At 43.4% G+C, this 25,860-nt stretch overlaps 1 protein-coding gene across 1 annotated transcript; it reads left to right on the top strand.

The window, feature by feature from the left end:
- Window positions 1-2,759: 2,759 nt before the first annotated feature.
- parvaa (parvin, alpha a) lies at window positions 2,760-25,516 on the top strand. Its single transcript, XM_083654655.1, has 13 exons — window positions 2,760-2,967; window positions 9,933-10,022; window positions 11,384-11,454; window positions 11,808-11,910; window positions 12,097-12,237; window positions 14,373-14,488; window positions 14,638-14,696; window positions 17,163-17,182; window positions 17,284-17,345; window positions 17,836-17,904; window positions 18,892-18,993; window positions 22,196-22,268; window positions 24,389-25,516. The coding sequence occupies exons 1-13, from the start codon at window positions 2,829-2,831 to the stop codon at window positions 24,463-24,465; spliced, it is 1,122 nt and encodes a 373-aa protein (XP_083510781.1). The 5' UTR covers window positions 2,760-2,828; the 3' UTR covers window positions 24,466-25,516.
- The last annotated feature ends 344 nt before the right edge of the window (window positions 25,517-25,860 follow it).

Genomic DNA, 25,860 nt, shown 5'->3' with positions numbered 1-25,860 from the left:
CATGAAACTGACATTTGTACATACAAATGCACAATATGCCTGTATTATAGGTGCGTTAAATTAAGAATAACATAAGCAAGTGATTCCCAAAGTGGGATCCGGGGACCCCTCAGGGGTTCTTGAATGTATCCCATGGGTCCCCAGCAAAATGGTGAATTGGTTGCTGGTAGTGATAATTTGCTAGAAGTTCGCAACACAATGACAGACTCAGTAAGAATGTCTTATGCATGATGATAGACAAGTGTAGAGAGGTTTCACTCTACATTATCTAATTCTCCCCACCACCAGTAGGCTAGACATATATAGTATTTTTCAATACAAGTATTTAAATGAATGTTTTCCATAATTAATAATTTAATTAATAATATAATAATTAAATATATAAATATATTGTATTATTAATATATTACATACATGTATAACTAATAATAACTATAGCCTATATCAATAATAGCCTATATATGTTATATAATATGAAATATTATATAACTATAGCCATTCTGTCGCTATAACCTGAGAAAGAATGTGGTACAGTGGTACATCGTGGACCTTTCACTCCACTGACTGACTCTCAGCACCCAGGTCTCCAGCACTTCAGCCTCCTCTCTCCTGGCTCTCCTCCTCCAGAGAGGAGAGGAGGGGCCAGTGAATCCTGCTGCCAACTTCAAAATCCAGCTCCAGCTGGGGCCAGTACAGAGCACGCCCACTAAGTACAGAGCACGCCCATAGGTGAATCCCTCTATCCAAAGAGCACCTCAAACAACAGTCCAAAGCGCTCCTTCCCAAACAAGACAATGTTACATAATAATAATTTAAAAAATCATGTTTTACATAAGCTATTCACAAAGCTATCGAGATGGATAAATAGCACTACAGGTGAGAGGAAAATGTATAGCCTATGTTTGATCTTATAGGGTGAGGTGTTCCTTTTTTAAGATGAAACACAGCTTTTACATTTCTATATAGCCTACATGGTATATCATAATTATTACATCTTTATTATCACACTATTACCCCTATTATCATGTTGTTACTAAGTTGTAATGTAAAGTGATACCAGTAGTTCCTTGACAGCCTATTTGCATACTGCTTGTGTTTTTGCCAATGCCATACAGGCAGAAAATGTAATGCTGACCAATGCTAACAGTTAATAAATGTGAAAAGGAAACACTGGGGGAAACAGGGAGAAGGATACTGCCTCCACAGAGAAGTCAGTGACCAAGGCTGGATCTACCATGGGCAACCTGGGCAGGTGCCCAGGGGCCCTCAGTATGAAGGGGCCCCATTTTTATTTTTATTTTTATTTTTTGGTTGGGCTCATGTCGGGCTCCACAGAACTATGACACAAATCTAAGACGAATCAAGACAAATTAAAAATTGTTTCCAAGAAGATTAAGTCTCATGATTGAGTATCATTGGATGCCTGTGGGCAAGTGGTGACCAGGGGCGCGGGAAGTGGGGGTGCTTGTGGTGCTGCAGCACCCTCTGCTGTTTTGTATTGGAATTGTAATGTCAATTAAAACAATTATATATATATGATTAAAATGCGTTTTATATGTTTCATACTGCAATATTTAGGGTTTAGTTTAAGACTATGAGCAAAGCAAAGAGCGTGGAGATGTTATTTTTGATGTTTGGTTTATAATAATAAGATAATAAAATATAATACTAAAATAAGTTCAGTGTTTCTGCCTGTGTTGCTGTCTGTTGTAGTGTAAAATGACCTAAAGGGAGAGCAGCTGGTGACATAAAAGTGAGTGATAAAAGGAGAAAATACTGAATAGTGACATCATAACAGATAACAGAACCTAATGTTAATTTAAAATGAGATATTCCTCTAAACATGGCTAAAAACATCCAAACGTCCCAAAAAACATCAATAGAGGGTATGCATGTGATGTCACAGAGGCAGAAGTCACTGTGGGGTCACGCCCACTGAGTCACAGCAAGACTGAGCATGAATGCAGTAATCAGCCTAGATAAGTGACACCTGCTGCTCAGGGAGGAATTTGACACTCATTTTGACACTCGTTCCCGATTGAGGGGGCGTGTTCCAGTGGGTGTGCATACCCTCTATTACCCCCACAGTCCCTTCCTTGTAGCACCCCCTACTTAAAAACAGTTCCAGTGTCCCTGGTGGTGACTGGTCAGACGTTCATTTTTCCATAGACATTTTGTAAAATGCATATAAAAAAATAGATTTGCTTGGTCAAACAAGTCAGTTATATTTAGAATCAGCATTTTACTTGGACAATTTCCCCCCCCCCCGTTTTTTATCTTGTTTTCCCCCTTCTTGTGCCTGAGAATAATGTGGGGGGGGGGGGGGGGGGGGGGGGGGGTTGTTGTAGTGGGGCCCCTGGGAGCTTCAGGGCCCAGGGGCTCCTGGGGGTGTTAATCTGGCCTTGTCAGTGACACAGAGATTTCAGATTTACAACAGTGCTCTCCTTAAACACTGATGAGAATTAGTTCATTGTGCAATCAAATCATGAAAACCTGGCTCACTTGGTCTCTTTAGAGAGAGAGCTTGAGTGTTAGTGTTTTCACCTCTACATTTACTTGTACTTATGTTTATTATTTTAATTCTCCATTTCTCGTATATGGGCGTGCTCTGTACTTAGGGGCGTGCTCTGTACTTTAAGGGGCGTGCTCCGTACTGGCTGTTATGCCGAGCTGGACCCTTTCTTGCCAACTTCGTGAGAAAATGACTGGAATTCCGTTTCCGCTTTAGGGAGTGGACAGTGATTTTTTTTAACGTGACTTCTGCATAACTTTCAGCATTTCAAGTTGTTTTGTGACATTTATTCGTCGACTCGGATACAGTTTGGCCGATGGCTTCCTCGCCTCAGAAGTCCCCGTCTTCTCCCAAGTCTCCGACGACGCCCAAATCCCCTTCTTCCAGAAAGAAAGATGACTCGTTCCTGGGAAAACTTGGGGGAACTTTGGCAAGAAGGAAAAAGGCTAAAGAAGGTACATAGCTAGAAGAATAACAGGCCCAAACCACCAGCACTTCTGTCAACTCGTTTTTATTGAAGAAGACAAGACGCCAGTACGATGTTTTGCTACAATGTTTTAACTTTTACAACATAATCGAACGACATCAATGGCTTATCGTTTTAGCAGTGGGCACTGTAGCAATCACGGGCAGGCTAATAACCCCAAAACTATTACGCACATTCATTTAGACAACACTTTTAACACTGGTAATTCGGCATTGGGCATAGGTTTATTTCACGCAAACACCCCAGCTACTACAGCTAGCGAGTGAGTTTGTGTGGCCGCGGGCTGTGTCTGTATCCATGTAAGGTATTATTGACTCTAGTCCGCCACAATGTAATAAGTGAGGAATGAGCCGTGAGTAAACACAGCAGGCCTGCCTGGCCCAGCAGCGCCTCCCTGCTGCTTACACTGCTCACATCTCCAGACAGACAGACAGACAGACAGACAGACAGACAGACAGACAGAGATACAGACTGATAGATATAGACAGACTGATAGAGTGAGTACGGTGTATACGTTAGATAGATATGACAGCATTGACAGGGGAATAGGATTTTTAACTGTAGTCAAAATCTTATTTATTTTGATGATTCCTGTGCGGAATTGTCTGCTTTTCACCCTCCTCAGGGAGGTCAGAGGTCAGGTAGGGTTCAGTCTTGCTTCAGGACAGTTATGCAGGGTGGAGGCTTGAACGTGGTTAGAGTCTAACCACTAGGCTGCAGCTCGGATTCCTGATGATTCCCTTTCTCCCAGTGGCCTGATTACATTCACAAACTACAGTAGAAAGTAGGGCTGCACGATATTGGAAAAAACTGACATTACAATATATTTTGTTTCTGCAATATATATTGTGATATGAAAAAATACAGGAATTTTCACCAAATGATTTGAATAGCTCATCAAGCCTTGGCCTTTTAAGAAGGTAGTGGGTAACCTGCGTGGGCGACATAGAGACAGTCCGCATGTCTGAGAACGCCCACAAAATGTTAAACGGCTGGCGCGCGAGTGGGGTAAAACCGCCGATATATCTCATGGGCTGACTCACCAAAGGACGGTGCTGCGGCTCTAAACTACAGGTTTGGGGGTTCTAGAGCAGAACACAAGACGTCTGCTCAGATGTGCGTTTACTGCGGTGGTTAAATCCCCGATTGTGTCTGCCTGGGCTGGGCTATCAGCTAAATTCTAACTTTGCTGAATGGATAGAACTGGGGGAATTTACCCCACCCTGACCCAGCCCCCAGGCTAACCCAGCGTCTATTGTGGGCGTTCCTAGAGCCTGTATGGGCATTCCCAGACATGCGGACTGTCTCTATAGTAGCAAGTGTTTTTAGCTGCAACCAGAGGGATTGTCAGGATGCTAGTGTGCTAAGTGCTGAGTATCAACCAGCGAAAAAGTTATAGCATGACATGTTTGAGTTAATTTGCCTTATTACTTGACTGCGATGTGACTATTGCACATGCGCACGCCGCTCATTGCGATAACGATGCTGAAACTATATATTGTGCAGCCCTAGTAGAAAGGTGCACTCAGTAGTAGAGTGCAGATCTCTGCCAGGCTCGGTGTGTCGAGGAATCCGCTACGCCTAACCATAACCTAACCTAAACCAAAACCCAACTGTGAAGGGCACTGCTACAGGAAACACTATCTGATGGGGGAACAGACTACCGTAGTTGGACACAACACCTGTTAACACCGGCTCCCTTACATTCAAAACGTATGTCACGTCACGTCACGTCAGTGTTGGCGGGTTCAACTTATTTTGTTGGCATTTTCTCCCAGATTTAGTTAGGTCAAGACACCACAAACTTCTGGTGTGTATTCATTCAAACAAACAAAAAACTCTTTTCAGACATGCAGTGAACTGAAGATATCCAGACATTATTCGGATGGGGTGTATGTATGTATGAACACAATTGTCAGAGATAATTTTTTGAGGAGAAATAAATAGAAAATGGGTCAGCTATGACTTTATTGCCACTTGTAAAATCGCCTTTTCCAGCATTCTACGTTACCGCGACCACTATTTGTCAGCCGACTTCTCCATGTGCTTTTTGGAAATGTGTAAACAGCTGACTATTTGGCAGATTGCAAGCTCACGTTTTCTAACCCCATCGCCAGAATAATGCATTGAAGGTTTTTTCATGCAGTGGAATTGCTTTCTGAAATATATCTCTGATGTAGTCTACACATCTAGTCTACATTGAAAAATGTAATTAAAAGTCTGTCTTGCATAAATACTGTCATTCCTGCAGCACACTACGTCATACACATACGTCATACGCACGCACACTCACTCACTCACTAACGCACACACGACCTAATGCATGATCTTTCTCCAGGCTTCTGGCGTACGCCTGGCGGAGATAATAAAACCTGGCTATGTTGGACGTGCATATTCACAACCAAGAATGTGCTGTCCAATAAACCCATTCCAAAAGCCTTAGTAGCCAGTTTTGCTTTATAACCATGCAGCCCCCCCCCCCCCCCCCCCCCCCCCAAAAGCACTGGGCTCTAGCGACCTTGACATTCATTGTTAAAGGCCAGGTTTTTTATCATGGAATGAGAAAGGCCTCTTTCAGATTGGATGATTAGTTTGTGTCATCCCGGATACTGTGCCACAGCTGAGCCCCCCGCTTTATGTTCTTCTTAGTCTGCGGCGCATACACGCAATCACATTACAATCACGCATGTTGGCTCGCGTTCACCAAGTCACTCACACACACACACACACACACACACACACACACACACACACACACACACACACTACTCTGGCAGTGGCAGTGTGTAGGATGTCTGCAGTGTGTGTCCCATCATGATTTGATGGAAAACCTGGGCTGGTCTCTCTTGTGTCGAGCATTGATTAAATGTAAGTCCCTCTGACGTTTATGATGGTTGCTGCTCGTGCTGGAGAGCGAGAAAGGAGCCTTGAACACGGGACTAACGATTGGACAAGAAGGGGGGGGGTATAGGATGGCCGGGGAAAGGGGGGAGAGAGAGCTATAGGATGGGGGCAGTTATGGTCAGAATGGAGAGGAGAGAGAGAGGAGAGTCACTTAACGTGAGGTCAGGAGAAAAAAAGCCTACACGTTTTTTTTTTAGCTGCATCACTATTACTGGGTTTGACAGAGAGCGTTAGCCAGGGCTTTGCACCATCGCATAAGGACGCACACCAGCTGTGTGCTGCTGTGGACACAGAGGGCAGGGACAATGCATGAAGCGGACCACATAGTACAGAATCCTATATCCGCTGTGGAAACAGAGCAGTATAGAGCGTTGTAATTGGGGGGGGCCAGGCCTTAGCTCAGGCTGGGAAGGGAAGAGAGCTGGAGCTGCTAGCCAGGGGAGGATGCTGGAGGCTGGGGGACGGAGACTGAGAGACATGGGCTGTGGAGCGCTCTGCCCTCCAGGTAGGACACGGCGACGGCGGCTCTTTCATCACATGTAGCCTCACACAGATTTATAAGCGCGCTCCGCGTGATGTGGCTTTTCTGTTGTTTAACCAAGTGGACAGAAAGGCATTCTGCTTTACGACACTAGGCTAGGAGGGGAGGAGGGATGTGCAGTAAGGTGGTCCAGTGCAGGACATGGAGGACGCAGGCTTGTCTTGTCTTTTCTATTCGGTCTGCTTGTACTGTATTGTCAACAATTCCCTGGTACATCACATTAGCACTGGATTACATGTTCAAAGTGAAATGCAGATTAAGTAACATTAGCACTGGGATTATATGTTCAAAGTGAAATGCAGATTAAGTGATATTAGCACTGGATATATTCAAAGTGGAAATGCAGATGAGCAAATTAATTTTTAACTGAGATGAAGTGAAATGAAATCATACGTTTTTTGTCTCTTCTTTGAAGTTCACACACCAGACTCAGCTGACATCCTCATATGAAAGTATAGACCTTATTCGATAACCCCGGACGGCGGCATATTGTTGACATACAGTCCTGCGCGCACACAGCGCTGCAGCTGACAACCAGTAACAGCCTTATTGTCGTTTCTGTTCCATTACAAAACAGTGATGGTGATGACAGCAATAAAAACCCCACAGTTGTTTGTATGCTGCCGTTAATGCCTGTAATAATAAACAAAAGAAAAAACGAGGTGAACAGACTTTGCTGTGAGGAGCTGTCAGAAAGTTTCACCTGTCTCTCCTAACTATCCACACATCTCCTGTGCTGCTGACGTATCCTCAGTCTCGCTCCCTTCACGTCTGTGGACGGTAGAGATAGAAACAAACCACGGGGGAATTAGACTGTCAATCTCCTTAGTGTGCGCAGTCACCACAATACCATATTTTAAACAAGTAACATTAGCCTACCGCTCACACATTCAGTTGTTTGTGTTTCATTAGTCTCGCTGGCCAGCCCATGGCTAGCCTCCTCTCCCTTCCGTGAGTAGGGAGGGGACGCTGTCCAGCGAGACGAGTGTTTCATTGGAAAGTCATAGCAACGTCATTGTAGAACGCACGCTAACGTTAGCTACCAAACTAACGCTAACGAAACAGCACTGCAGCACTACTAGACAAACAAGCAGACTTACCAAATACGTAGACGCCAAGACAAGTTTCCAATACATGTCCGAATAAAATATAAAACTATCTGACAGGGGGAGAAAGAGCATGACTGACTTCCGCCTGACTTCCTCCAAAACACACGTCATTACCGTAAGTGACTGAATTCAGTCAACACAAAAACATACCGTAGGCCTAATGGGGGAGAAAAAACATATTTATTCTAATAACCGCTCCCGGCTGTTAATGGAAGACCGGCGCTTATGTGCAAAATTGAGTTTGACCCCCTGCGGTTATTGGAGACTCGGCGGCAATTGGGGAGAGGGCCCCTATTAGAAGTTTTACGGTAAATGTGAAAGTGTCAAACTGGAATAGCAGAAAATCCATAGTTGTATTATTCACCCAAATTAAAATGTTGAACATTTAGCAACATATAAGCTATAATTCATATCCAGTCTTTAGGTTATAGTAGAGTGTAGTGTGCATCATACTGCAGCACAGTCAGTGGAATACCTGCTTCACTTATGGATGGCATTTGACTCCAAGAAACACCATCATCCCTCCATCACTCATCACTTTCAACTGGGGGTTCTTTGTGCCGAGTGTTTTCATTGACTTCCATAGTCCAATTAGAGAAGAGAAAATGGCGCTTACATATTAGCTGCCCCTGCCGTCCATAGTGATGTCACTAGATTGCTTTAATTTTCTAAACTACTCCCAAAAGTCACATTCTGACATGCAGCCGACAAGTGCCTACAGTGCCTTCCATCCAGATAATGATTTTGTTCTGTTTTCTGTCATACCATTCGAGAGCTGGGGTGGGGAAGAGTTTCACATTGTCACTGTTGACATCTTGGATTTATTGGAGCCAGAAGTGACCATATATGGAGGAGAAGAGCTGCAGCGCCGCCTGCTATTGGTCCGTGATCGGCAAGCTGTCAATCACGCCCCCGAGCAAAAGTCTGCTTTATCGTCTATTTGACTCTAAATGGGACGTTAATTTACAAAATGAACACCATAGACCATGCTGCACTGAAGAGACTTGAAACTAGCGATTGAGACCATAAACTCATTAGGAAAGTGTTTACTGAGGTCATAAATCAAGAGGTCAGGTCATTTTCCCATTCACTTCTATACAACCAGATTTCTTTTTGCAGCTATAGACTGTATAAACTGGTGAGTTATATACAAATTCACCCCGGTACATTTATGAAAGGTGAAGCTGTAGTAGAGGCCAAAACTGTTATTTGAACCAGGCTGTAAACGTTGATTTCTGCTGTAAAGTCGGGTATTTTAACATGGGAGTCTAGGAGGAATGACTCCCTTTTGTAGTCGGCCTCAAGTGGCTGATGTTGGATCCAGCAGACTCTGTTAGTGGTGATTATGCGCATGTCAAATGATCTCACTACTATAATCAGGCTGCTGGCGTGGCGCGGCGCTGCAGGCGAGGTCGCCAAGAAACCTACGAGGCACGGTAGAAATGAGCACTGCCAGTTGAGCGGGCGAGCGAGCACAAGAGGCAGTGAGCGAGGAACGCTAGAAAGGAGTGCGCGATATCTCGTTCTTTTAAAGAGGAAAAAGACAGAGGCATGTATGTGTCATGTCACTCTGTCAGAATATTCTCATACACCTATCTGTGTGTGTGTGTGTGTGTGTGTGTGTGTGTGTGTGTGTGTGTGTGTGTGTGTGTGTGTGTGTGTGTGTGTGTGTGTGTGTGTGTGTGTGATGTGTGCACATAGGCGCAAGCACTTTTGGATGGTGTTGATTAGAGGATGTTGCTCTGGTGAAGGCAGAGACATTTGCAGGATGTTCACTCAATGCCTCCAACACACACACACACACACACACACACACACACACACACACACACACACACACACACACACACACACACACACACACACACACAGTGATCAGTAATGATCAAGCCTCCTCAGGTATCCGACACACTGAGAAGAAGGGCATGCTGGGAGAAGAAAGGCATGCTGGGCCTTTGTAAAGCCTGCTGAGAGGCAGGAAGCAGCAGTCGTCTGTGTTTGTCTGACGTCAAGCGACTCAACAGAGGCTCTGTGAGGGCTGTTTGAGGAATCAAGGGAGCGTTTACAGCATGGTGGACCAATTTGGGGCCTGCAGGCCAAGTTTGGCCTGCCCCTGCTTGTTTGTTTTGGGCCATCGTGGATTTGACAAAAAGGAAAAGAAAATCCGTGGCTGATATTACTGTCTTTCAGAGGCTGTGGCGGGCTAAAAGGGGAGGGCTGGACAACAACACATGATTATCAGGCACTTGCACTGATGCGACCCAGTGAAATTTTTACTTGCACCCTCAAGAAAAAAGGTTGCATTTGTCAGGGTGCATGAGGTGCCTGATCTAAATGTAATTTGATGTAATGTCTGTCTGTATTCCTTTCTTCTTCTAGTGTCTGAGCTTCAGGAAGAGGGCATCAATGCCATCAACCTTCCTCTCAGCCCTTCCCACTATGAGCTGGACCCTGAAGACACCATGCTAGGTATGCCGCTACCGCTACACTCCCAGTCCCTGATGGATGTCACACAGTGTTAGCCCTCTATGTAAAAACACATAGAGTATTTATTGTTGACTGATGCAACTTTTAAAGACACGATCACTCACACACAAGCAGGCACATGCACATGCACACACACACACACACACACACACACACACACACACACACACACACACACACACACACACACACACACACACACACACACACACACACGTGACACACCGTTTTCTTCAACCTTATCAAAATGACAGAGCTGTGCTTGTGCAATTGATTTACATGTTTGCCTTAAGAGACACACACCCAACAAAAGCGAACTCTTTTAGCTTTTGACAGCTTTAGATGCAGTGTAAATCTTGTGAGTTGAACATGACCCTATGCGCACAGAGACCATTAAATGGTGAAGCAAACAGGAGGTGTTTTACAATTGTAATACATTAACTATATGACAACCAACCCCACCTGACCTCCTTGAGCTACATTTTTATCCAATACTTTGGTACACCAGGATTTCATGCAGCAAATTAAAAAGATTTTTTTTTTTTAATTGCAGCTATCAATATTGAGTACATCACAGAATATATAGAATATATTATAGCCTAATTTAGTCAACTGTTACCAAAATGTTTTAAGGGCAAACGTTTATGTGGCAGCTCTGATATAATTTGGCATTTCTTTGAGAAAGTCTTCATGATGCTTATTTGTGTTTACATGCAGTATGCTGAAGCACTCTGGCAATGTAAGGTATCTTCAGTGATCAACAAGCTCCTCTGTCATACATATTCATCCCTCTTTCACATGAAGCCCTGTAGTTCATAACCAATGACCAATTTAATGAGTGACGTGTGTGTGTGTGTGTGTGTGTGTGTGTGTGTGTGTGTTGAATTTTGACTATAATAATTGTATTTATTTATCAGTTCAGTTATTACGTTTGAAAACTGGAAAATAAACTAATAAAACACGATTGTATATCATATTAACAGGAAAGCAGTTATTACATTAATGCTAGGCAACTTTTACATTATTTTAAGTTATTAGATTAATATAGGATTGCAATTTCTTTCGCAATACACTTTCTATGGCTCTGGCTATAATTATGTTGTGGTCTGCTTATTGTTGTGCCTTTTTGCTATTCAGTAAGCTCACCATTTAACTCTTGGGGAATAGGAAATAAATTTGACTTTTTGGGGGTGCAAGCTTTGTCCACTGAAAATATGTTCTTCTGTTTGTGCTTTAGTTCTTGGCTGACTTCTGTTGCTATCCTCTCTCAGTATTAGCCCTGACAAAGTGTTCTTCTTCAGTTTTGACCTTTGACCTATACCCTCTTTTCACCTTTCCATTAGAGGAGAATGAAGTACGCACCATGGTGGACCCCAACTCCAAGAATGACCGCAAACTGCAGGAGCTCATGAAGGTCAATAGTTCTTCATTTTGTTTTATACATGTACAGTGTACACACATTTGGATGTCTTATCTATGTTGGGTTATTAGATCCATACAAACATCTTTTGTGTAGATTGTTGACAAAAAAAAAAATCACCCACAAAGTTTATTGTTGCCGCAGTCTAAAGATGATCATACCAGCTAAATAGTGGCAAAATAAACTTGAGTAAATTGATCGTGATTAGTTCTACCCCCTGGTTCTGCTACTGCATTTGTCAGCTGTGACTACCTTTTGGAGAGTACCTTTTGGATTCATACGCATAATCGAACATTGCCGCCACACCGTTTTCTGCTTAGACTCAGTGTATGAATCATCCCATGTAGGTGCTGATCGACTGGATAAATGATGTTCTGGTGGGAGAGAGGATCATTGTGAAGGACCTGGCTGAAGATCTGTATGATGGACAGGTCCTACAGAAACTCTTTGGTGAGGATTTAAGAACCAAACATATATGGAGTTAATAGCATGAGTGTTGAGACTGTAAGCTAAACTCGGTCTTTGAATCCATTTGCACTAGATTTCAGTGCTGATCTTTAAAAAAGATAGACATTTGAGTCGATATTGATGTTTATGTTTACATGTCATTACCTTCGCCTGTCATTTGTGTTCCAGAAAAGCTGGAGGGGGAGAAGCTAAATGTGGCGGAGGTGACCCAGTCGGAGATTGCCCAGAAACAGAAGCTCCAGACTGTTCTAGAACGCATCAACGACTCGCTCAAACCCTCCCCCAGGAACATTCGCTGGACTGTTGACTGTAAGGGACCTGATTATGCTAATATACTGTAGCATATACCATTTCTACTATATTACACATGATGTAATCCATACTTTCTCCTATACTTCTCATTCATCCATTTTTCCCAAAACGCTCTAGTGCTTGATTTGAAGGAGACGTTTTATAATGTTAGGTAGACATCTCTGATTGAGGCCACTGCGCCATAAATGAAAATACAGTGGAATGTAGCTGTATTAATCCCGGCTAAGCAATTACTTTGAAGGAATTTGTAGCATTTCAAATGAGTCCTGCAACTGCAAGAGAATAATCAGTTTACAAGGTAAAATACTTGTAGCAGCTGATTCCAGGCAATTGAACTGCCCGAAATCCTAATGAAGAAAGAAGGAAAGCTCTGAGTTCAGTTCAAGTTCAACTTATTGTCATCGTTAAATGTCTCTATCAACCAAACGGCAAAAGCATATCCCCGAGTCGTACAGTGCAAAATACATGAGGTAAAGTGTGCTGTGCATAAATAAGGAAGAAATAATAAGTTAAGTAGTCGTCATTATGCCATTGTCATTACACACAGGCATCAGTAACCGATCAATAGTACTGTACTGACCATATAATAGTCCAAAACATGTTCAGAGTTCATGGTTCTGGGTCACGGGTAGTTAGGGGGTAGGTAGGGGGTGGAGGGGGGGAGACGTGGATTGTGATTTGGGGAGGGGGGGCCTGATGAGTTGTGTTGAGCAGTCTGACTACTTGAGGAAAGAAACTGTTCAGCATTCTGGAAGTCTTTGCACGGAACATAACATGTGTACAGTGTGAGACATGGAACATAACATAATGTACAGTATGTGTATGTGACCTACAAGAGTGGTAAGAGAGGGGGAAATGGATGAGGTCAATTGACTGCACGAGAGAGGCAGAGAAACCAGAGAAGATGGCAAGATCGAGGGAGGCAGCTTGTTGCGAGGGAAGCTTTAAGATCGGGTACGCCATTGGTTTTGTTAGAGCAGTGCGGTACAGAAAGTCTGTACCAGATGATATTGATTCAAATCAAAGTAAAGTAAAGATAATGTGAAATAGTTCACAATGTTCCTCAGGTCAAAGCTTGTCCTTGAAAGCTACTCGTAGGAAATGTCTCCATAAACTGCTAAAGAGCACATTGAATGGTATGGAATGTAATTGATTTTGCGGTCTTTTTATTTGAGAAGCTCAATTAACTTTTGTGTGTATCCCTGCTTTCGTCCTCAAAGGCTTCAAAAGCCTTATGCAAACACTCATTCCTGATGTGACTTGTTTGGATCCCCTGTTCTGAAAGCTTTTAGCTTGCTCTTTGCCATTTTCTACCTTTGCCATGAGGCACAATCAAAGGCTTCCCTGGGCCACTTAATTGATTCTGATTGTTTGGCCATCTAAAGCCAATTCCTCTTTGCTCAGGCCCCACGATTCAGATGGCATGTCATTCGTTCAGTCCTTTATGGTTGACATTATCCTACAGAGTCCCAGCAGAATTTAGCTCAATTGTTCTGTGGTTCTTCTGTGCTAAGGAACACATTTCCATAGCTTTTCTAAAAAAACAAAAAAAAACATTTCAAGGCAACTTGTGTCACTTTCTATGTATTTACAGTGAGGGTCCAACTGCAAGACCCTGCCACAACACCTTGAATTGTAAATCCCCGTAGTCGTGAAAAATGATAGGAACAATGTGGCTAGAGCAGGGTATTCATATACTTCAGTGCCTCAATTTTAGATTGAAATACTCAAGAAATAGCAGTAAATTGTATCTTTTGTTTATTAATCTTTTTCTCAGTATGTATTTGGAATGACATTTGGAAGTATCATTATTAAATGTGTGCTTTATGGAGGCATTTTAGATTTTGTGTGATTGCAGCTAAAGTGGAGGCTCTACTGAATCCAGATACATAAAACAACTGATATACACAGAAATGGGACCAGCCAGAGCAAGTTCCTAAAGGTATTAAAAAAACACCAAAATATCAGCTGATGTGAAAAGCTCAGAAGTGGCAGAAAATGGCAGATAGGAAAAAGTGTTGGCAAGACTTTTAACACGATGTGCTTGTACCACTATTGATCCACATGTTCATCTATATCTTATCTGTAATAAATGTCTCCCGGTGTTTCTCTCTGTTTCCCCACACATAAAGCCGTCCATGCTAAGAGTATAGTGGCCATCCTTCACCTGCTGGTGGCGGTGTCACAACACTTCAGAGCACCGATCAGATTGCCGGACCACGTTTCTATTCAGGTGGTGGTCGTCCAGGTGGGTTGCAGCAGCAGTGGGTCTTCTCATCGTTGAGAATCATTTTTTTTGGCTTTCTTTGACTCAGTTAGTCTCATCCTGTCTCCTTCACACTCTGCAGAATAAAAGAACCATACATTGACACGTTGCTTCCCCTTTCTGTCTTTCAGAAACGAGAGGGCATCCTTCAGTCCAGACAAATCCAAGAGGACATCACCACTAACACAGAGTAAGACCCAATCCTTTTTTACCCCTACCGCTTGTTTTGCAGTGCCCCTTGCTTTTCGACTTGCTCCGGGGAACCGAGTTACAAGAGGTAGTGGTTGAAATCTTCCCCTATGAAATGGGACAGCCCTTCAAGACCCTGATGCATCATCAGTAGTCGTCGTCGATGGTGTTTATGTACACGGACGTGATGAGTTTGTTGCCATCGAAATATGTAATAAATATGAGGGAATATGTCAAAATGCCGCACTGTCATGCACAAATCAGCCTTAAAACAATGTAACATTAGCTAGCCAGCCAAAGGCATCAGCATTATCTCCAATATTTCATTTTTTATTTTTTATTAGAACACAGACATCAGCAATGCATATTAGTGTTTTAGAATTTATTGTTTTGTTATGCTTGCTATAAAGAAAAGGTTGATAATACATTGGATGACCTCAAACTAATAAAATACGATGGTTATCATTTAAAAATCTTTAGTAACAAAGAAAACATTTGTGGTTTTCTTTTAGTATTAGCCGCCATCTTGTCGATGGTTCGCATGGCATTCTGGGAGATATCTCGTAACACTCGCTTTCGAGTGTGCCTCCGTTTGAAGGGCCATATAAGCCCTACAGTACCACTTTGCACTACCCCTTTATGCCAACAAGAATTGGGACACTCTACCCGCCCCCGACACGTGAACATGTAAAACAGAAGGTTAAGGGCTTAGTGGTAGGAGCAAGGGGTGCTCCAGTCTGCTCAGCTCACCTGTTTCTCTGCTTCATGATGCATGCAAGCATTTTTAGTCAATGTACAAATGTACATGTACGTACGTACGTACGTACTTACATACATACATACACACACACATACACACATACACATTTCACTTGTTTATCACTTTACCAACAGTTACTTTTTGCTTTCTTTCTTTTTTCTTTTTTTGCTTGTGGAGTGATTGATGTGAATGCAACAGTAGCGGTCAAAGTCACAGCACAATCAAAGATGGAACATGTATTCCTCTTTACCGAGAATAGAAGTAGGCTTCATGACTGCAGTGGGACTTGAATCCACAAGCATCAGATACTGTAGATGACCTTCCAACGATAGAAATGCTTTTGGTATCGTTCGGGGTGTCTCGGTGGCTCACCTGGTGGTACCACATAGGCTTAAGTCCTTAACGCGGCCGACCCGGGTTCGAATCCAACCCGTGGTCCTTTGCTGCATGTCATCCCCTCTCTGTCTCCCCACCTTTCCTGTCTGCCCACTGTCCTATCAAATAAAGGCAAAAATGACCCAAAAATCATGCTTTCGATACTGTTTTTCTGATCTAATAGAAGAAATAGTATGCAGCGCTGAATAGCCAACCATTGTATCTGAGGAAAGGATGTGATGGCACCTTAGCTGAAGCATTAGACAATTTGATACACACACTCACACACACCTTTCTCGCTCCGAGGCAGTCCTGCAGGCTGACAGCAGCAGCAAGGGAGATAACGACAGGCCAGCACACACAAACTCACACATTTTGTCATGGTAGATAGATACACTGTTAATCACACACACACACACACACACACACACACACACACACACACACACACACACACACACACACACACACACACACACACACACACACACACACATATTCACTCTCACACACACACACTCTCTCTCACACACACACACACACACACACACACACACACACACACACACACACACACGCACACACACACACACACACACACACACACACACACACACACATGGCCACAGTGGAAACACGGTTATTACCACACTACCAGGACCACTGCCCAGGCCTGCCTGCCTCTGCCATCACAGATTACACCATGGACATGTGTGAGAGTGCTTGTGGGTAGGTGGGTGGGATAGTGCCTGCTGCCATTTCTTGCTGCTCTGCCTATATGCGATATCCCTTCCTCAGGGACACCCGCACTGCAGCATTCCCTACCCTCCAAGCCCACCTGACCCCTTCCAACAATCATATCCTCCAAAGTGCTAACATTGTAACAAGACAAGGGAAGCATCCCATTCCCATAGAAAAGCTGCACGGATAGCAGAGGCACATCTTCATTCATTGTATTTAATACCCAACAGTATTTAGATTGTTGTGTTTTGCTCCAGTATGTGGCTACTGTTGATGTCCCAATGATGATGCCCCCTATTGTTAATTTCATTTGAACACCCCAGGTGTACCTCTGCTTATTGTTAATAAATGATGATACCCACGGTGCATGTATTGTTCATAGTCATTCCTGTGAACTAATCCCTCCATTCTCTACATTCCTCTGTGATTTTTACTGGAAGCACTTCTCATTGATTATCTCTTTAGTTTCCTATGAATATTCAGTGTGTGAAATTGTCAATTAGCACAACCGGCCTCTGTTATATACATTGGACTTATTCTTTGAATCCATCTTTTCCTCTGTCTTTTCCTTTTCCTATCTCTTCTTCTCAGGGCTTTCTCTGGGAGACATGGTATGTTCACATGCATTTTTTGAGCAGCATTTATTTTGGAAATGTTCATGTTTGGGTTGTCCCTTTTTTCATTAGTAATCTATGTTGTTTGTTCTCCGCAGAGCGCGATGCTTTCGACACCCTGTTCGACCACGCTCCAGATAAGCTGAATGTTGTCAAGAAGGTATAGAGGCTTTGCAGTCTCATCACACATCTCCTAGCAACCACACCTGCTTACAGCAGCACGGTGATGGTTGACAGATGGATGGACATTGTCCATCTACACAAAATCGATCAGATGTATTGGTGGCAAAATGATCAGTTCCCAATCAAAAACATGAATCATGTCTATTAAATCTGCTGACAGGGCTAAGTCATACGTTTAGAATTACAATCATTTGTTTTGAGCCATTGTTGCCCAAGAGATGGCCACCAGAGGCTGTATTATGTCACCTGGAAGCCGTATATTTTGTGTGTGTCTGTCTAACCCTCTCTCTCTATATGCATGTATAGGTTATGATGTTTGTGTATGTCATGAGTACTGACGTTGGCTTCTGCTGCAACACAAGAATTTCCCCCAGGGGATTAATAAAGTACTCTATCTATATCATGTCTGTCTGCTAGCGGGTTTGAGAGGAGCCTTGATGACAAACATTTTCTTTGTCTTTCCTCAGACGCTGATCACATTTGTGAACAAACACCTGAACAAGCTCAACCTAGAGGTTTCTGAGTTGGATACACAGGTACTGGAGACACTCACAAACACACACATGCAAATGCAGTAACATGTATTGTATAATACACATTGGTGATGAAGTAAGTCCTACACTATATATCTAATATTGCACAATGATCCTTGAGTGCTGATATTTCACAATGATAGTCATCACTTTTATGCTATTTAAAGGGATAGTTTGGATTCTTAGATGTGAGGTTGTATGAAGTACTTACTGACAGTCAGTGTACTACATGCAGTAGAATGTAGCTGGCACGGTCTTCGTTTGGAGAAATTGAGACCGGCTGTATTATGTCACCGTGAACAGAGTCGCGCACAAAAACGTATCACAACCCCACATCAAAAAATGTGAACTATTCCTTTAACATAGCCATTTGGCAATGCTTTATCTAATGTGCCTTTTAGTACATGAGTGCATACAGTGAAAGCCATAAATCTAACAATATTACAGCCACACGCAGCTGGATGGATGTAAATGCTGATAGTAATGGATCATTGTGAAATCAATTGAAATTCTTTGTCTTTGTCTTCTTAGTCTTAATAGTATTTTGTAAGTTTGCTTGAGAATGGTGGAACGGCTTCTGACCCCATTTTTTAGACAGTGCAACATTTACAGTAACAACAACATGACAGCAACCTGTCCATCTTATTATGTCATTGATATACTAAGATTGAGGTGTAAAAATCATAATCTTCTGAAAACAAATGCAAAAGACCAACAAGGTGAGGTAATTTCACGCAAATCAACTTGTTTCACTATTTGTTTTGAATGAAATTTCATTTTCCTGATACAAGTGTTTCAACAAGATGATGATCACTTATTTTTGGAAATTGCTGAAATGAGTGTAAATATTTTAAGACTGAATCTGAGACTAAATGACTTATGGTGGACATTTCTTATATTTTATTTCTCTAGACAGTGCCCCACTGCTAAATAATAAAGGAAACAGTGACATAGAGCAGGCCTAGATAGCTGACTGTGCGGGTCTTTTAGTTTGCAGACGGTGTGTACCTGGTGTTGCTGATGGGGCTCCTGGAGGGATACTTTGTCCCACTCTACAACTTCTTCCTCACACCAGAGAATTTTGACCAAAAGGTAAGGTTGAATAATTTATGACCTCACCTGTACCACTGAACTTGATTATTGAAATCATACAGTATTAGGTACTGGAAAACCTTGAAGTTATACGTTTTTCAGCCACAGAGCCAAATAACTACTTACAGATTTCACTGTGTGTGATTCCACGCTCATTAAAACATACAGTCACTGTTCTCACCCATTTTAGCCCGTGACGCTCTCCCATCACAGATCAATGTAACACAATAGTGATTCAACCTATAGCCAGTTCATGAAAGCTTGTCAAGTTTATTTGTATAGCTCTAATTCACAAGCATGTCTCAGAGGACAGAGAATGTGTCTAGCTACAGTAAGTATAACTAAGCACAATCAATAAACAGAATTGAACAAGCATAGCAAAAGAGAAGAGAGATGAAGAGAACACAATGTCAGCAAGAAGAGTAGATTTTATTATTAATAATAATAATAATAATAATAATAATAATAATAATAATAATCTACAGCCTAACCTAAATGATCAACCAAACAATCTAGCTAATCTACAGCATAACCTACCCTATCCTAACCTACCGGCATCCCTTAGCCTTACTGACTTGACATGACAAAGGACGTGACATATTTGTTTTGACAGTTTGTTTGGAATAAACAATAAGAATTGGGTAGTTATGAGCACTGAGAGCCACCATGTCTGAACAGACAAAGAAGAGAGAAACTCAAACTGCATCGTGGACAATCTGAGGAGAAAGACGTTGGCGTACTGGACACACTGTTTGACAGCTGAAGAGCAGTGCAGAAACACCACAGCAACGAACACTTGGCAACACGCATGTTGCAGATAACCCCTTTAGCAAACCAGACTCAAGAGCTGATACTGTGAACATGGTGGACATTTGAGCACTACTATAATAAACTACTTCAACTACTTGTGAGTTCAGTCACGTGACTTTTGTTTACAAAGCCCCTTGTTCACTTGTAATTGGGTGGTTTGAACCTTAAATGAACCAATAGAAAAAATGCAAAAAAGTAAACGTTCCACCATGATTCAGCCAAAGAAAGCAGAGCTCTTGTTGGCTCACCCCCAGTGATATAACGGCGCTTGTCATGTGGCGACTTGCTAGAGTCCTGAGTCCTGCAGTTTACCAAACACTCTCTTAAATCAATAGTCCATTTTCTGAGGAGCCTCATGCACTCTGGGCAAGGACTCTCTTCTCTCGGTGGCTTGATAAATGCCATCCCGTCTCCCCAGAGCCCATTCAGTGCACAGCCATCCCTCTGCTCCATCGGCCTCTGTAGTACTACGGCATTCTGAACAGGCGATCTGCGGAGACACCACAGTAGCCTTTTGTTTGGGCCTTGGCCAGCGGGCACTGCCAAGCTGCCAAGCAGAATGGGCATCAGTGCTACAATGCGCACAATTTCGCACACGCACACACACACACACACACACACACACACACACATCACACGCACACGCACACGCACACACACACACACACACACACATGCACACACTCACACTCACACTCACACACAGACACTCCTGGCCCGGAAGAACAGGCACCGACCCCACAGCATCTGTAATCTCTTATAGCACAGGGAGACATTGGAGTGGCCGGGGGGTTCGGCTGTATTACTGTGTTTGTGAGAGAGGTGTCTAAGGGCCTAGAGGCGTGTCCATGACACACCGGGACGGGGCGGGGGGGGGGGGGGGGGGGGGGGGGTTCCCCACATTTTCTCAATACATGTCTATTTGAGGCTTATTCCCTCTATTTCGCTCTTACTGTATTAGATATTAGATAGCTGCGGTCATGCTTTTCACAGAATCATCCCTCGCCACACACTGCTTTTAGCGCTTCACGGCATGGCAAGTACACACACACACACGCACACACACACACACACACACACACACACACAAACACACATGCATGCACAGATACAGTAGGCAAAAAATAGACAATATCTCTCTGTTTCTATCTCCTCTAACCCCCTTTCCTGCACCACATCACTCCGCTTATCATATTGTGGACGACTAGGAGGCATCCAAGGCATCCTTGTGTGTTTCCTCCAGAGCACACGGCATGGAACTTTCTGCAGAAGGACTGACTTGTCAAGTCAAACATGCGTCCTACTTAGGCGATCAGAGTGTTTCCACCTGCATATGAGACATTGTAGACTCCTGGATAAGGTTTGCATGCTCTGAATAAGTGACAGCCCTGTATTTCAGCATCGCTCATCATGTGGACCATCATTGTCAGCGTCCCACAGGAACCTCATATATTCCAGAATGTGTATTTTCAGTAAATGCGATAAAGCATAATGCAATAAACCCTCACCTCTCCTTTTATTCCTTTGCCGAAAATGCACTTCTCTTCTCTTCTTGTCGTTCAAATGTTTTCTACACAAGCGAGCGCTGGCTGTCGATCCCTGTGACACTGTTGAAAATGTGAGGTTTCTGAAGGACACCAATGATCTAAAGCTATTGATAAACGAGGGAGCAGAGTGTTTGTGCAGCTGCCGAAGGCTTATGGTCTTACAGAACAGAACAGAGCAGTGTTTGCCCACATAGGAAGCTGTGGTCGCACGATTGAATTGACCCTGAGCGTATTGTGGGATTTATCGAGCGGTTTCCTCACTCTCTTATCAGCGAGGAGTTGTGTGTGTGCTCATATGATTGTACCAGCTCACCTGTACCTGTAGGGGTGAGCTGCATTTGTGTGCGTGCAGTAGTGAGGTTTCATACCAAATTTCAATCAGAATGCCGCCATATTCGCATAACCTGATCAGCCCGTGACGTCAGTCAAGTTTAAGTATGACATCAGTTCATCTCAGTACATATAGCGAGGGTTCTACGTCACCTCCCTCTCTGGCTGGATCATAGCAGCAGCTGGCATCACGGCTGTTCATCATCTCCTCTGAAGCTGTCCTCTGAAACTGTCGCCCCACCCACCTCCCCAGTCCACCACCAATGAGTCTTGACTCCCAAAGAATTCCCCACGGGGAGGGGATTCTCTATCCTAGCCTATTCAGATGCCCTCCTCTCACCTCAAGAGGAGCGCCACCTGACAAGGGAGTCATACGCCAAAGTAGTTGCCATGCTTGGCATTTGCTAAATAAAGCTGCTTGTTAAATCTTACCGACTGGTCTCTCATGATTGAAGTTGATACATGTGCATCTCTGTGTCCCGACCGTCCTGACAGCCTCGTCTCTCTCCCTGCAGGTCCACAATGTGTCCTTCTCTTTCGAGCTGATGCAGGACGGAGGTCTGGAGAGACCCAAGCCCAGACCTGAGGGTAGGACTCAAGTTTTTCAAATGTATTCATTATGGAATTTCATTTTTTTTTCCTCTGTTCTGAATTATGTTTAATTTTTAGCCACAAATCTGTCCAGCAATGCCATTGGCTGCTAGCATGTAAACAGTTGAATTTTTTTTATAACAAAGGGCAGATAATATAATCTGGAAGGAAAGCTTGTGTGCATCTCTTTAGCTGTGTTCACTAGGCCTAGGGCCTTAGCTGTAGGGACAGGACTAAGCATCTCTTTAGCTGTGTTCACTAGGCCTAGGGCCTTAGCTGTAGGGACAGGACTAAGCATCTGTTTAGCTGTGTTCACTAGGCCTAGGGCCTTAGCTGTAGGGACAGGACTAAGCATCTGTTTAGCTGTGTTCACTAGGCCTAGTGCCTTAGCTGTAGGGACAGGACTAAGCATCTGTTTAGCTGTGTTCACTAGGCCTAGTGCCTTAGCTGTAGGGACAGGACTAAGCATCTGTTTAGCTGTGTTCACTAGGCCTAGTGCCTTAGCTGTAGGGACAGGACTAAGCATCTGTTTAGCTGTGTTCACTAGGCCTAGTGCCTTAGCTGTAGGGACAGGACTAAGCATCTGTTTAGCTGTGTTCACTAGGCCTAGTGCCTTAGCTGTAGGGACAGGACTAAGCATCTGTTTAGCTGTGTTCACTAGTCCTAGTGCCTTAGCTGTAGGGACAGGACTAAGCATCTGTTTAGCTGTGTTCACTAGGCCTAGTGCCTTAGCTGTAGGGACAGGACTAAGCATCTGTTTAGCTGTGTTCATTAGGCCTAGTGCCTTAGCTGTAGGGACAGGACTAAGCATCTGTTTAGCTGTGTTCACTAGTCCTAGGGCCTTAGCTGTAGGGACAGGACTAAGCATCTGTTTAGCTGTGTTCATTAGGCCTAGGGCCTTAGCTGTAGGGACAGGACTAAGCATCTGTTTAGCTGTGTTCACTAGGCCTAGTGCCTTAGCTGTAGGGACAGGACTAAGCATCTGTTTATCTGTGTTCACTAGGCCTAGGATATTAGCTGTAGGGACAGGACTAATGGCCCAATTCCACAGCAGCTAGTAGCGCGGTCCCGCTCCGCTCGACTCGACTTTTGGTCTCATCCCACCGTCAAAAACCGGCCCAGCTCGGTTTGATTTTAGGCCGAGTCGTGCTACTTTTGGTCCCTGCCTCGTCGGGGTACTTCGGGCTGGCGAGTAGGTCCCAAATGGTGACGTAAAACTCTGATGGCTACTGATTGGTCAGAGAGAATCGTGTTTACTCTGTCTACTGACTGTCAATGCAATGCTGGCGGCTGCATACCAGTTTAGTGGTCTTACCTTATCTTCTGTTATGTATATTTCCATCAGTATTTTGTGTCGCTGCCTTCACCTCCGGTGAAATAAAATCGTGGCGGGTGTTCAATTGTCTGAGAAAAAAGTCCGCTGCTCGCTCAGGGAGCTCTGTAGCTGAGAGGAGGCTGCAGCGCTCCGCTAGGCCGCAGCGGGTGTTTGGAAGCCCCGGTCTTGCCTGGTGAGAGGCTGCGGGGTAGAGGCTTCACTCTGTTGCGCCTCTCCCGTCCCCGCACAGCACAGCACATGCCTGTGATATCATTCTCTTGGCCGATTGTCACATTTGCCCATGTACACTGTAGGTCATTTAGAGGCACCAGTATTTCATAAACAGTTTAAAAGTTCTGTGGATGGATTTAATTGTAACGTTATGTTATAGCCGAAGGACAGATATGCGGTCGCTATTTTTAGACGACCAGCTGTGGGCGGGGGTGGGTGGGGGCACATGATCCGCGGTGGAAGCAAAACGTCAATAGGGCTGATACGATTAGAGCCGAGTGGTGACGAGCTGTACAGGGCAGTAAAATGTGGTGGAAATGAGCCATAAGCATCTGTTTAGCTGTGTTCACTAGGCCTAGTGCCTTAGCTGTAGGGACAGGACTAAGCATCTGTTTAGCTGTGTTCACTAGGCCTAGGGCCTTAGCTGTAGGGACAGGACTAAGCATCTGTTTAGCTGTGTTCACTAGGCCTAGGGCCTTAGCTGTAGGGACAGCAGCCGTTCTGGTTTACTGGACCATTTTGCAGGCAAGATGGTGACACTCACTGCTTCCATGCTCATGCCTCTTCTCAGATATAGTGAACTGTGACCTGAAGTCGACACTCCGCGTCCTCTACAACCTCTTCACCAGGTACAGGAACGTCGAGTGAGCACCAGAGATCACTTTACACTATGGACTTATAAGGCTTATGAAATGTCTTCTATTTCTTATGGAAAAATAATCAACTTTTACCTAAATGCATGCATCACAAGAATGTACTCGCTGTTGGATTATGGACCACAAAGCTATAATGTTCCTGTATTTTTTTTTTACTAACTGCCATTTTTTTTAGCATGTCACAAATCTGTATTTGAGATAGATACAGTTTGTTTTGCTTTTATTGTACATCCGGCATTTCCATCCTGCTCTTGTATCATTTATGAACTAAATAAGATAAATTATGTTTTGGTAAAGTTACAGAAGTCTTATTGTTTTCCCCCCCAGTTGGTTATAAGATTTATATATTTTTATCACCCCGTATTAATATCATGGTGGGGAGATTTTAGATGAGCAAAACATCTTTTTATTGGGTAATCAAATTGTTGAATTGTATTTATTGTACATTTTGATACACTTGTTCTTGCGCTCATTCCCAACACTTCATAATCATTTCATTTTTTTTCTACTTGTTTCATGTCATTCATAAGTGCCTTTATTGATATTGTCAGCGCTCGCTCGCTCTGTGTGGGCAACATGCATGTGCTCCTTCACTGATCTCCACCCTCTTGATGGTTGCATGCATGAGAAACTCGTGGAATATTTGACCAAAGCTCTGTTGTGTCATATCTGAATATGACACATCAAATGTGTAGAAATGACCTTACTCACCAGCGAATTACTTTATGCAAAATCCCAGCCAGTCAATAGACATTCTATGCTTCATGAACTAGAGACACATATTATTATACACATTATTTATTATAGGCATTACTATAGATTTCACTCCTTTTCTGCACGACAAATGACTATTGACTGAATATATTGTATTGTTGGTTATTTTGGAGGAACAAATTGTATTTAGTGTCTCTTCAAGGCAAACACTCTTAAAGCAATCTTACTTCTTAAAGCAATAAATGGCCTAATTATCTACAGTTTGAGCTGCCCACACACTCTCATGTGTCTATCAATGTTTGACCTCAATCTCCACATGTAACATTCAATAAAACATCCAAGTCTCTGAATGTGGTAATTGCATTTTTTTTCTCAGCCTCAAATGAAGCAGGGGAAGAAACACTTTTCAGACTAAACAAAAATTGGGGTCAGATTGGTTCCAATTTTGTCCGCTCAGAAAGACAAGTAAACTTCTACAGTCCACTACCATTTTAATTTTCTTCTTCTTCTTTCAGTCAATTGAGATGGGCTGTTGTTGGAAAAGCTGTGGAAAAGCGTTCTAAACTGGAGCTGACCCCAACATAGACTGAAATAGATAGGAGGACAGTTACTGAGTGGATCAAAAGGTATATTTTTCTCACACTTGCCACAATCGCTTTTGGAAAAAAACTGA

The sequence above is a fragment of the Poromitra crassiceps genome (genome assembly GCF_964638095.1).
Source record: "Poromitra crassiceps genome assembly, chromosome: 18".
NCBI lineage: Eukaryota > Metazoa > Chordata > Actinopteri > Beryciformes > Melamphaidae > Poromitra > Poromitra crassiceps.
The sequence above is the reverse complement of the archived record's forward strand: the minus strand, read 5'-3'. Positions and strand labels throughout refer to the sequence as shown.